At 42.0% G+C, this 12,731-nt stretch overlaps 1 protein-coding gene across 3 annotated transcripts in view; it reads left to right on the forward strand.

The window, feature by feature from the left end:
- Positions 1 to 12,731, forward strand: part of TXLNB (taxilin beta) — a 45,189-nt gene that overhangs the window by 2,992 nt on the left and 29,466 nt on the right. For 2 of the 3 annotated variants that reach the window (XM_023923485.2, XM_086877372.1), the window contains exon 2: positions 12,252 to 12,668. In XM_023923485.2, the coding sequence (XP_023779253.2) occupies positions 12,266 to 12,668 (403 nt within the window). In that variant the 5' untranslated portion in view covers positions 12,252 to 12,265. Of the gene's footprint in view, positions 1 to 7,339; positions 7,472 to 12,251; positions 12,669 to 12,731 lie in introns of those variants that run through there. The other variant, XM_023923484.2, reaches the window with a different exon arrangement.

Genomic DNA, 12,731 nt, shown 5'->3' on the forward strand with positions numbered 1-12,731 from the left:
TCCCCATACTTGAAATAGTTTGAGAGTGTCAAATTACATAACTGCTCTGAGGCTATTGAAAAGCACTGAGATCTGACCCATCCTCTCCTTTAGAATGCTGTTAGAGGAAAAACACTCTTTCAATTAATAGTTTAGCTTTGGAGATACACCTGAAGATACCTAAGGCTAAATATTATGTATGTATCTTTCTGTATACTCCTATTCAAGTCCAGGATCTAAATTAAAGACCAAATTGCCTTTCTCAATAAATATGACTTACATAGGCTTTTTATGTACACAGAATGAAGATTTACTATATTCTAACAAGTTGGGGACATTTTTGCCACCTCTTGTATTTGTCTTTCAGCTTAGTAAAATACGAAGCTCACTCTCACCTGATCTTTTCTTTATTCATCCTTTCATCTCTTGGGTTCTCTTTTCTTCTTTATTAATTTGGTCCCACAAATGTTATGTTTAATAAAGTGCTTCTTCATAGCTAGAGAACCCCTATAAAAATCCGATTGACACAAATATACAGTTCTGATCTGCCAGTGCCAATATACCCCTTACATCCTTTTGCATTTTCCATGTAGTGATTCTCCTTCCATGCATGCCTTAAAATAGGTCACTGGTGTTTACATCAGCAGCAGTTTTAGACATCACAGGGTAGTGCTGCCAGTTCTGCTGATCACAGGATCATTCCTTCTGAGCTAACAGTTCTTTGTCCACCCTGTCATTATCCTATAAAATAAGATCCTCATTAGGACTTATTTCACCATCGCTATCTCTTATTTTCTCACTTCTTTCTACAGATCTTTATCTTTCACCACAAATGTTCCCCCGATTTCCAAGTGTCATTTATCTCAATCTGTCATTTTAATTGTGTCAGCCCCTAATCTTCCCAAGACAAGTTAGTCATAACCTCAGTGTTGCTCAGCCTCCTGCCCCCTCAGCTTCCTTAAGATTATTAGCAGAATTTGGACCTTTCCAGGGAAAGATGCTTGGCTCCAATTATGAGATGCTTTCCTGACCATGTACAGCCCTTACAGCTGAAAGATTCAAGCCTTCAATTTCTAATTTGCTTTATTCTCTCTGCTGCTCACAAGCAGGTGCTGCTTGGGAAATCAATGACAGCTTCACACATGAAGCAGCTGCAGGACTGAGCCTTTAATTTTCTTTTCCATTTCTAATTTTTATAAGCCAGTTCTAGCAGCAATCTAACATAAATGATACATATTGATAATGAAACTGATGCAAGTGAATGTTACTAGCAAATGGAAGGATTTAGAAAAGGGAGGAAAAGACAAAGACAAGTACCTTTTATAAAGTAATTCAGTCTATATTATCATGCCAGAATAGATAATTTCTTCTCTATAACTCACCCTTGACCAGCATAGCACTGGCATTTAAGACTTCCCAGTTACATTTGATATGTGATTTACAGCATGATCACATTTGAATTGGGCCCAGAGATTTCCCCTGGCAGATTCAGAAAATGTCTGGGGTTGATGGTTGACTTGGCCCAACTCTATTCCCACCATGTGTTGATAGAAGTTCATTTCAAGCTAGAGGAGTATAATTTTAAAATGAAATTACATGACAAAAATAGATTGTTTCAGGATTCAGTACCTTTTTGAAGTTTCACGCTAGATTTGTGTCCGCTTATAATGGTGTAAATCAGCAGTAATTTCGCTGCAGTTCCAGAATAACTAGAAACACAGCTAATACTGCTCTTTCTCTTCCCAATAAATTACCTTTATATATTGGAGAAGAGTTATTTTCAAACTGCTGATATGCATTCAGGTGTGACTGCATGCCTCACCTGAGGGTTTTCTTTACCTTTTGTGTGATTTTTCAAGTGGAGCTATTCTTGACTCTGCCAAATTCTCCAAGTAGCACACAGCGTAATGTATTTATGTAGAGTCTGTCTCTTGGGCAAGCTGAAACGGTGGAAATTGCCCGGAGAAAATTGAAACCCTGATAATTGATTTTGCTAGCTGTTAAAGTTTCAAAAGACTTGAATCTTTCCAAGAATAAATCAAAAACTGTTCAGTAGCAGACCATGGGGAGTCCCTCTAGATTCTTAGAGTGGTTTCCTTGCTACAATGCAGAAATTATATTCTTAGTGATGTAGATTAAGAATTAAATTATTTGCTCAAAGTAGTTAAATCTGTTGCCTGTTGGGGTTTTCTGTGTCAGCTAATTTGGCTGCATTATTAAGTGTCATTGGTAGCCAGGATCTTTGAGCTCTGGAAGGAAAAAACGTGGCAAACATTAGGTATATGACAAACCCTTCAGGCCATAAAATCTTATTAGAAGGCAAATCACAACCTCCCAACCCTTTTGAGATTGATGTGGAGCTAGGAAATCTGTAGAAAATTGATACAGTGTGGAATGCAAATATATTGCTCCCGCTCCACTCCTTTTTTTCACATTAACACTGGGCTAAACAGGAGAGAAATTATTCCCAAGAGACCACCCTGGAAAATGTCCTGTTGGTCCCAGTGTTTACGTTTCTTTCAAAGTAAATTAAACCCAGTGGACATTAGTCTTGATAAACTTTTCATTGGAAAATCATAGGACTCTCCCAACACTAGTTTAGTTGTAGGTGCCAGTGGCAGAAAAACACTGCCAGATTCAGCATTCTTCTGGCTTCTAGACCATTCTTCCCATGTCACTATGCTTCTGTATCTCAAGACCTGTTATGAGGGCGCTTTCTAAATTTGAATTATATGTTTTATGTTTATAGGCATTTCTAAATTCTTCATCAACACTATACTTTCATTATATATTTTACATGCCTGCTTGTTACCATATATTATCATGTTATAAGTGTATTATTATATAATGACATAAGTATTTTATGGTCATATTTAACAGAACAGATCAATGTTATTTCATAGAATCACAGAATCATAAGATCATAGAATGGTTCAGGTTGGAAGGGACCATCTAGTTCCAATCTCCCTGCCACAGACAGGGACACCTTCCACTAGGCTAAGTTCCTGAAAACCCCATCCAGACTGGCCTCGAATACTTCCAGGAATGGGACATTTATAACTTCTCTGGGCAACTTGTTCCATTGCCTCAGCAGTCTCACAGTAAAGAATTTCTTCCTCACATCTAATCCACCATCTCTCAGTTTGAAGCAATTGCCCCTTGTCCTATCGCTGTTTGTCCATGTAAAAGGTCGCTCTTTCTCATTTTTATAAGATCCCTTTGAGTACTGGAAGGTTGCTATTAGGTTTCCCCAAATCTTCCCTTCTCCAAGCTGAACAACCCCAACTCTCTCAGTATTTTTCATAGGAGAGGTCCTCCCACATTTTTGTGGCCCTGCTCTGGACTTGCTCCAACAGGTCCACACCTTTTTTGTGCTGAGATGGGCAGGTGGGGTCTCACAAGGGCAGAATAGAGGAGGAGAGTCATCTTCCTTGACCTGCTGGCCATGCTGCTTTTGATGCAGCCCAGGATGTGTTTGGCCTTACAATGATATTTATATTATAATTGACTGAAATAGTGGTATTACAGCAAGTGGTTCTGTCCTGCACACTGTACCTTGAAAAACCTGTATCTGTCAAAAAATAAACCAAAAACCATTCAGGAGGAAAGCCATGAAAAACTCATTCAGATTCTTAGAGAAGTTCCTGCACAAGAATAAAAAAATGATACTCTCACTGATACAGATCTAGCACTGAAGTAGCAGACCATGGCAGTCCACTGAAGTCTGCATTCCTGTGTGTGACACAACTGGGAATGCTAGTCTCCAAAGTTTCTTCTGCTGCTGGCAAGCAAGGTCTCATGGAACAGAGCAGCTACAAGTTGCAAAAGGGTGCAGACAGCCCTTTCCTTGCCAGTGCAGAAGGCAAGAAAACCCCTGCACCCTCTTTGCCTTCTGTCAAAAGACTGGCCTGTGGGACAAACTGGCCTGTATGGCTTCCAGGGGATATTAGGGCTTCTGCAGAAACTAAATGTTCATTTAGGTGGAAGAAAAACTAAGGCTTGTCATTGCTTGTGGTGAAAAAGAAACCCTCAAAACTTTTTCAAGTGGTTTTAACCAACACAGTATTGCCTTCAGAGTCATCATTTTTTAAAGTCCTTGAGCATTTGAGAGAGACTCTAAACATGAGCTGTTGGTCTTTCACCTAAACTATCCCATGGGACACAGAAAGAACACATAAAGCTCCCAAAAGCAGCATTAGCACTGGTGGGAGTGAGGAGAGCAGGGAGCATCAGCAGGTAAGAGCTGAATGCTGCAGCTGTGGAAAATGGCCTAGGCAAAGAAGGGAAAAGATATGTCAGAGGAAGAAAGGAAGAAAACCCAAAAGCTTCAATAGCATGGACTTGATGATGAATTTGTCCTTCCATTTGGTAAGGCTGAACATATTTAATATTACATAGAAAAAATGACAAATACAGGTGGAAATTTTTTTTCCTCCCCTGGCAAGTCTATCCTTCAATAGATTTATGTTGATGATAATTACGTTTAATCCAGAAATAGTTTGTTTGTGATATTCCCTATGACCTCCATGGAAATGTCACTGTGCAACAAAGAGGGTGTAGGGTTACTGATATGTAATCCAGCTCATAACTAAACACACCTATAAAATAAACTCAGTTTTGTTCCTGAAAATTCTCAAGGAGTTATCTAGCTTTAATGTAAGGAAAGTACATTTCTCCTCCTTCTCATGTATTAGGGAATGATTTCTTTCTTTTCCTCAAAACAGGGAGCCTAAAACATTGCAAAAGTTGAAATCTCAGACACTGTGCAGGTTTCACAGAAAGTGTTTTCAGTCCACTCACTCCTGAGCTGGTCAGATGTAACCATCCCAGCATGCAGGGTCCAAGTGCCAGTCAGCTGGTTGTCCTCAGCATATAAACTGCCTGCATGGCAGTTTCAACACACTCCTCTAAATTTCTCTGTCTGAGTTTCCCTTTCCATTCCTGACAGTTATTTCAATTCATAGCCCAAAATCCAGCAGATCCCTTTTAGTCTTCTGAAGCTACACCCACATACTCCCCACAAACTTAGTAATACTGATTTTATCTGATTTCTATTTCCTGACTCTACCACAGACTGTTTTATTTACTTTCTTATTTGGGAACAAGACAGAATATGTAGCTTTGTACTACTAGTAGCTGATTTTTATAATGATGGCCCCAACTAATTTCCTGTTATCAGTACACTTTGATGTCCCAGGAATATGACCAAGTTCCCAGTGCCCAGTGAATCCCATCATATCATTTGAGCTGTGATAAGAGTTCCCATGCATGCTGTCAGGCTGTTGCAAAAACGAGCTGACACGTAATAGCTTTAACCCCAATGGAAGAGAGCAAAGCTGAACCTGTCTTTCCTTGTGTTTGCCAAGGAGTGAGAATATGCCAGAGTAAGTTTCTGCAGGTCAGCTGTCACTTAGTTCCTTGGCAGCTCAGTTGTGCATTTGGATCTCAGATCTGATTTAATTTTAAAAGAAAAATGAACAGGGACTGAATTCTTCAGTCAAATCAGGAGGAGCACAAAGAGCCCATACACTCTTCACTGGTATTCTGATCTCTCACACTGCCCTGTCACAAACATCCCCAGAGTTTTATCTTCTCTCAAAACACATCCAGCCAGTTTCCAATCCTCTCCAAAAAAAATTCTACAGAAGCCCCTGACCTTGAAAGTTCACTCCTTTTCATTACCCCTAAATCAGTAACTTTCTTAGGAATACTATCAAGCCACCAACAGTGTCTGAAGAAAATTGGAAGAACTGGTGTTTCCTGAAGCCACAATGCCCGTGCATCCCCAGATTATAGAAGCTGCCATTTCCAAGTAGAGAAATAAGACTAATGAGAAACCACCCCAAGTGTGAACTTTTTGCCAATCTCCATCTCCACAAGTATAGCAAGACCTCTAGTCCTCTCCAGTCTGAGATGCTGCTAACATATGGATTTCTGAACTGGTACTCCTTGATACTGAGCTACCCAGTACTGCTTTCTCTGACATCTCTTGTAAATCAGGCACAAAGCATTTCTGGTTCTTCTGTTGCCATGCATTGGTTCAAAGGCTTACCCCAAATCATTATAGTATACATTTGTTTTGCCATATTTTTTTCTGAGCCTCTTTGTTTTTTTGCTGGAGACCAAGGCCTGTTTCTCTTCTCATAGCCCTGGCTGCCACTTTCAGTACCAGCCTATCATTTCTCTATTGTTTGCATATTTGTGCATTAAACTGACCTACATCTCCTTCTAGGGAGCGGGTAGCAGATGGTGCTTAGGTGATATGGCATCTCAAGACGGTGCTTGAGTGGAAGTGGGAAATTCTGGCTGGTTGCTGCACAAGCAGCATGCAGCTGAGCTCCCTGGGGAGCACTCTGCTTGTTTGTATCAACAACTTTGGGCCAACATGAGGCAGCACAGTCACATCCAGGAAGTAGGTCAGGCAGGTGATCTTGGCTGTAATATTTGTTTGGGAGCTGCTGCGATCAGGGGGGCAGCTACATCACTCACCTCTTTTAGCATTACTACCTGAATAGAAAAGTTGGTCTTTTCAACAGAAGAGCACTGTGGTGGCTGGCACTGGAGCTCTTGTCCTGTGAGGAGAGGTTGGATATTCAGCCTGGAAGAGGGATGGCTTTGGAGATTATCAAGAAGACAGTGAAAGGGTCTTTATAGGAGTGTAAAACAGGAAGACAAAAGGCAATAGGCACAAACTGGAACAAAGGAAAGTTAAGGCTAGGTTGAAAGAGAAACTTTTTCAGTGCCATGACAGTTAAGCCAGATAACAGGCTTCCCAGGGAGGTCATGCAGTCTCCATCCACAGAGGTTTTAAAGTCTAATTTAAAGCCCTGAGAGACCTAGTCTGAGATCACAGCTGAGCTTCCTTCAAGCAAGAGCTTGAACTAAAGAAGTCCTGTGGTCTCCTCCAGCCAGTGAGTCTATGATTAAGAATCAGTCTGTTTTTAACAAATTCTGCCCAAATCCCAGGCTGCAAAGGGCAGTCACAGCTCGGAGTTCACATTATGGAAATCCATCCCAGTCTTTGTGGTAGACACAGAAAAATTCAACCAAGTTCGACCAATCCATAGTCAATACAGACAAATTTCACACAGCACTATGCCTCAATTCATTGAGGGATTAAGACTTAAATTTGAAGGGTAGCAGCTGTATAAGTATCCTTCCTTTATTTTCTCTTTCTGAGGGCCCAAGTCTCTAATCTCTTGTGCTATCTCTGTCAGAGCAGGGAATAGCCAACATAGCTGGCTCATGCTGCCAGCCAGCAGGCAGCTTCCCCTGCGCCTATCAGAGACAGTCCCTGCACAGTGCGCACTCAGTCCCTGCACTGTTTGCTCCTCCTGTGTCATTCTGTCCTTCCCTCCTCGCTTGGTCTTCTCACAGAGGTCCCTCTTCCCTCTGTGGCAGGATTACAGAACCAGTGTCCTGTTGCTGGCGTGCCCTTGTCTGAGCTTTCTGCCCAACTTTTTTCCTCTGCTCAGCTCTTCTCTTTGCTCCGGTAAGTCTGATGAACAGCTTCCTTGCTGTCACTGCTTGGTGACATGGCACAAGGGCTTCGGTGTAAGTAATTCCCTTTGGGAGCGCCAACCCGCATTTTCTAGGAACAGCCCTAGGAAAGTCTGGGCACCATGTGGCATCTGAGAAAAACAGGGAGTTATCCAAGGTTGTTGGTGAAAGTAAGGAATTCTTCTTTAAAGAGTGATCAGAGAAATTTAAGATTACTTTGGTGCTGCTTGTGTTGAATTGAAACTGGGGGCCATGGGTGGTCTGCTACAGCAGTCACTGGTCAAGATTCAGGTGCTACATGAGAGGTGAGGCAGGAGGCCTCAGAAATCCTCCAAGTCTGGTTCTGAGTCTGTATGGAAAAATGTCACGAAAAGTCCAAACTTTTGTTCAGTTTTGTACTAGGAAATTGCACATAAATCATAAAGCTGTTCAAATGCAGTGGATAGCTGATACAGCTGGTTTTATCTCTGCTTTCTAAAGTAACACATAGGGCAGTGTCTACCTAGACTGTAAGAAGGTACTTGTATTTTTCTGAAGGGTGATCGGAGTTACAGTAGCAGGGACAATTCCAGAGTTTAATGTTTACTGCTTTGACTGCAGACCAGTTTTATATAAAGATAAAAAATCAGATTTTATCAGCATGTGTTGGCTGGTGCAAATATATGTAAAGCTTTGTTTTAGAGAAATGTACGTGTATGTGAACTTTGAGCATGAAGTGCTAAATACCATCACCCATTTTAGAAGAGCTTAAAATAGCTCCCGGCTGCAGAGCAGGTGCCATGTGTCCTTCTGCTGAATACATGAGGATGCAAAAGCTAAATATAGACCAGTGTGTAAACCTTCTAGAAGTTCAAGCTGCAAGAAGAAAATCAGGAAGCAAATCCCATAGGAAGGAAGGGGAAGCACACTGTTTGTAAAAGATAAACAAAACTCTGTGACAGTCTTCAAGGCAGCCTGCAAGACAAGCTAAGAAGAAGACATTTAATTTTTGTTTTGTTCATGCCAGGAGGGTGCCTGGGCAGCAGTGTCAGCTCCCAGCAGCACGAGAGGTGGGCTGGAATACCCCAGCACAGGAACAGTTTTCCCAGCAGCAGTGGGATGGCTATTGCAGTTCTGCTAAATCAGTCATTGTCCCTTGCCTACTGACCTTTTACTTTGGAAATACTGGCTGTGTTCAAAGCACAGTGAAGGCAAATTGTGCTGTAAATGTGAAATATTAATGGATATAGTTGCAGAAAAACAAACTCAGCATGTAACCAGACTGATCTGAGGCGCACACCTTTTGCTGTCGCCCCTGGGTGCAGCTGTGGCTATGCTGTGCGCTCATCTGTGCTGTTAGCTCCATTTCTGTTCTGAGTTATCCCACGTTCTTAACAGAGGAAGAAGGAGAATGGAGAAGATTCTTTCTCACAGTGGGGAGGCAGCAGCACCCTCAGGCTCCTGGGGGTGTTTCCCACTGAAGGAGAGGAGGACCACAGTGAGCATTTGTAGGCAGCAACCACAAGTGTCAAGTTTCCATCTGAGACACCAGGGCCAAGAAAGTTGCTGATCTCACAGCTGTGGAACAGGTCCAGGACTTGAGAAGGCAGGAGGAAAAGAGTAAACAAGATGCAATGCTCAGACTCAGTGAGCCTGGTCAGTCCTCCCCCTTGACACAGAACAGGATAGAGTTGTGTTGGAAATTCAGGTGCCTGGAGGCAACAGTAACAGGTAGTAGGAGTTGCAAAATTGAAGAGGTGGCTAGTCTAAAATTGGGCAAGTCTGAAAAACCAAGGAATTCCTCTTCTGGACTCAGTCACTTAATTTTTAGGGATTACTGTGTTAGAGTATAATGTAAACACTTCACATTATAAAAGCCTTGCTGAAATTGGCACCAAAAGTCTTTTATGGCCTGATAAGAGAGAATTCCTTGTGTACATCCAGGTTAAGCAGTCTAGAGTACAAGGGGGAACTGGGGCCAGCTGCAGTAAAAACTCCCAACATCAAAGGCTGTAAGCAGGCAACTCTCAGACGCTGTGACTCCCTGAACATAAACTGAAGCGCTGTGGAAGCTGTTATGCAAAACAAGGTGCAGAAGTCTTCATAGGCATTGTGTTTGTGCTGGAAATCAGACCTCTGGTTTAGCCTGAGGAAGAACAAAATGAAACATTAGGATATTTATTTGTGTGTGTAAACACGGTCCCCAGTATGACCCAGCAGGTGGGCACCTTTGGGCTAGAAGTTCCTTGCTGTGTATTTCTGGGGTTCCTGCCTGCTCACCATTCTGGGCTGGGGGATGGAAACTCAGCAGATGTGAATTGCCGTGGTTTCAGACTGATTATAACTAATCCCTTTCTAGCCAGGAATGTATGTTAGGGAAGATTTCCTGCAAGGCCAGCTTGTAAACATCTTGTGTCCTTGATTCTAATCATCCAGTTTCTCTTTCATTCACCCATGCTTTTCCCTTGTCACTGAGACACATCATGCACAGATCAATTGCCACTGTGGATTTAAAGCCTACAGTACTTGTAGACATGCTCTGTGATTCACATTAGAGGAAACCTTTAGCTAGACAGTGTCACCACATGAGTGACGAAGTTGGGAGGCAGCCAAGGGAGAGGGTTGGGGTACAGAGAGAACATAGACTTGGAGCCTTTTTACAAAGAGGGGGAGATAGTCAGAAAATAAATTAATATTTGGAAATGGGGCATTTTGCAGTCCTGCTCTCCCTCTGTGATGAACATATTAAAAAATAGGTATTTTAAATTGAGATATATTTTCTGAGAGTTTTATTCTGCCTAAGCAAAGCTGGTAGTCCCGGATTTTCTAGCTGATTGATTGCCAACTGCCAATTAGCTCAAATTAATGATTGCACCAGTAAACACTAGCCTGAACATGTCAGAGATAAACATGTATTTTGTGGAGTGTCTAGCTTAGCCTTACAATACTCTTACTGACCTTGAATTAGTTGGCAGTCAATTAACTCTAGTTAAAAAAGATCACAAACAGGATGCTAACCTTTGTGCTAACTGGAATTATTCACTTATATTTCACATATAGGGTCTAATTTTTCAATGTAAATTAAACTTGATATGACATCAAATCAGATCAATATAATTTTACAATCATTTTGCAGTGATAGAATGACTGTGCCACAAGGAGTAAATAAAGAATGGGATATGATTGTGTGACAGGTCTGTGAGACCAGGTCCAGATGCATTCCTGAGCACACTTAATGCTTTCAATCATTTGCTTGAGAGATGGTAACTAATTTGACTACCTTATCTGCAGGCCCAGTCATATAGCTAGAAAATCAAATCTTGAAAAATGTTGCCTTAGTGATGGCTATCACTGCACTTCCAAACATCACTTTGACTGGGGAGAGTTTTAAGAACACTGGGTTATTTATTACAGTAAATTACATCTCTCTTATCACATAATGCCTTTGGTCGTGTTAGTTTACAATTTTGAAAGCTGTAGATATTTAGACACTATAGAAAATATATGTTACGGCCTGTTTGAATAGGGAAAAAATGTTTCCCGGTTAGCTCCACGTTTTCAAAGTCTTTTAAAAAATAAGAAAGCAACCGCTTCAAATGCTGGAAAGAGCCAGCCAGGCAAGCTTCTTCCCCTCTTCCTTCCCCAGTGGCACTATTGTAAATCAAATTATTAAGGAAAGAAACAAAAATCAGTCTGGAAAAGAGAGAGAAAGGACTCATAGCTGGCAAGAGTACAGAGTCTGCAGTCAAGCAGCAGTGGAGGTTAGTTGCTGCTCAAGGTCCAGCTGTGCACCCCACACCTCTACACTACTTCATAAGGGCAACACAGAGGTGCCAGCAGCCTGTCCCTCTCAGAGGGAAGGGACCTTCATTACTCTGAGTTTTCCTGGTGCCCAGGATGCTCTTGCTGACAACCTCATTACCAGGTCCTGGGTAAGCCAGAGAAGGAACACAGATACATCTGGGGGCTCTGTATTTGCCTGGCTGATTGCAGCTGCTCAAAAATGTGAGAAAACAAAAGCTTCCCTTTGCAAACTGGGAATAAATTAGCTGAAATTCACCCCACAAAACACCATGGACTATCAAATTATGTTATGTGTGGTTTGGTTTATTTCACTGTGATTTATTCTGTAGTTTGTACCTTGTCAAAGAAGCTGTCAGCAGCATGCAGCAAGTACAAGAGAAGGGTGCTTTAGAGCTATTAATCTTATTCTTTGCCATTATTGTGACGGTACCAAACCACGTCTCTTGTAGACCAAGCACCATGCTGGGCTTTCCAAGGGCACAGTGCAATTTTCAGTGCACCAGTTTCATTTAAAATATTTTTCATAATTATTGACTTAAGATGTGACAACAGGAGAGAAACAAGAAATGAAGCTAATGCATCTCTGAAGTGAAACTGCCCATATCGGTAGCCAGTGTTGCAGGTAAACTGATCAAGAAAAGTAAACATGTGGCAAATATTTTATTCAAGACAGAAAATGGTATAAGTGACTGGGGTGTCATTTCATGTGTCATTGCTGGCAGTGGGAATAAGAGGTTCTCATTTTTAAGTGCTACATTTGGGTAGGCTTGTCTCTTGGGAAGTATATAATTTGCTTTTCTCCTTGCAGGCAAATCACCTTGGTTATTTATCTAAGTGTGACATATTTGTCAAGCCAGAGCCAATGGATAAAATGCCATCCCAAATTTCACACAAAATCACTCATATGCTTTGGGAACAGCTTGATGGCTAATTCTTTATATGGCTAATTCTATGCCTTTAAATTAACCCTCCATTTGTTTTTCTGTCAGGTGCTGCACCAAGCATGGAGAATGACCAGTCTTCTGCCTCACCTGGGCAGGACATCCATGGGCAGAGTGGGGACAAACCTGCCCCTGGCCTGCCATCCCCTGCACCAGCCCCCACAGAGCAGCCAAGTACCTGGCCCGAAGCAGCCGTGTGTGACATCTCAGAGGAGCTGAGCCGGCAACTGGAGGACATCATTAAAACGTACGGGTCTGCCACGAGCCTGATGGAGAAGGAAAACACTTCTACAGGAATTGACAAGCCTGAGAAGGGAGAGCCAGGCAGCTTGGAGGATGCAGAGTATGAAGATGGAAATGAAGAGAGTGAGAAAGAGAAGCCGGCTCCTGGGGATGCTTCCAAAGCAAAGGAGCCCAGCAGCAACAAGGAGCAGAAGCTGGAGAAGAAAATCCTGAAGGGACTAGGCAAGTATTTACATACTCACACAGCCCTTCTGCAAACACTCCCTGGTCTTTGCTCTTTACCAT

This window comes from Cyanistes caeruleus, chromosome 2 (assembly GCF_971803275.1).
Source record: "Cyanistes caeruleus chromosome 2, bCyaCae1.hap1.1, whole genome shotgun sequence".
Taxonomy (NCBI): domain Eukaryota; kingdom Metazoa; phylum Chordata; class Aves; order Passeriformes; family Paridae; genus Cyanistes; species Cyanistes caeruleus.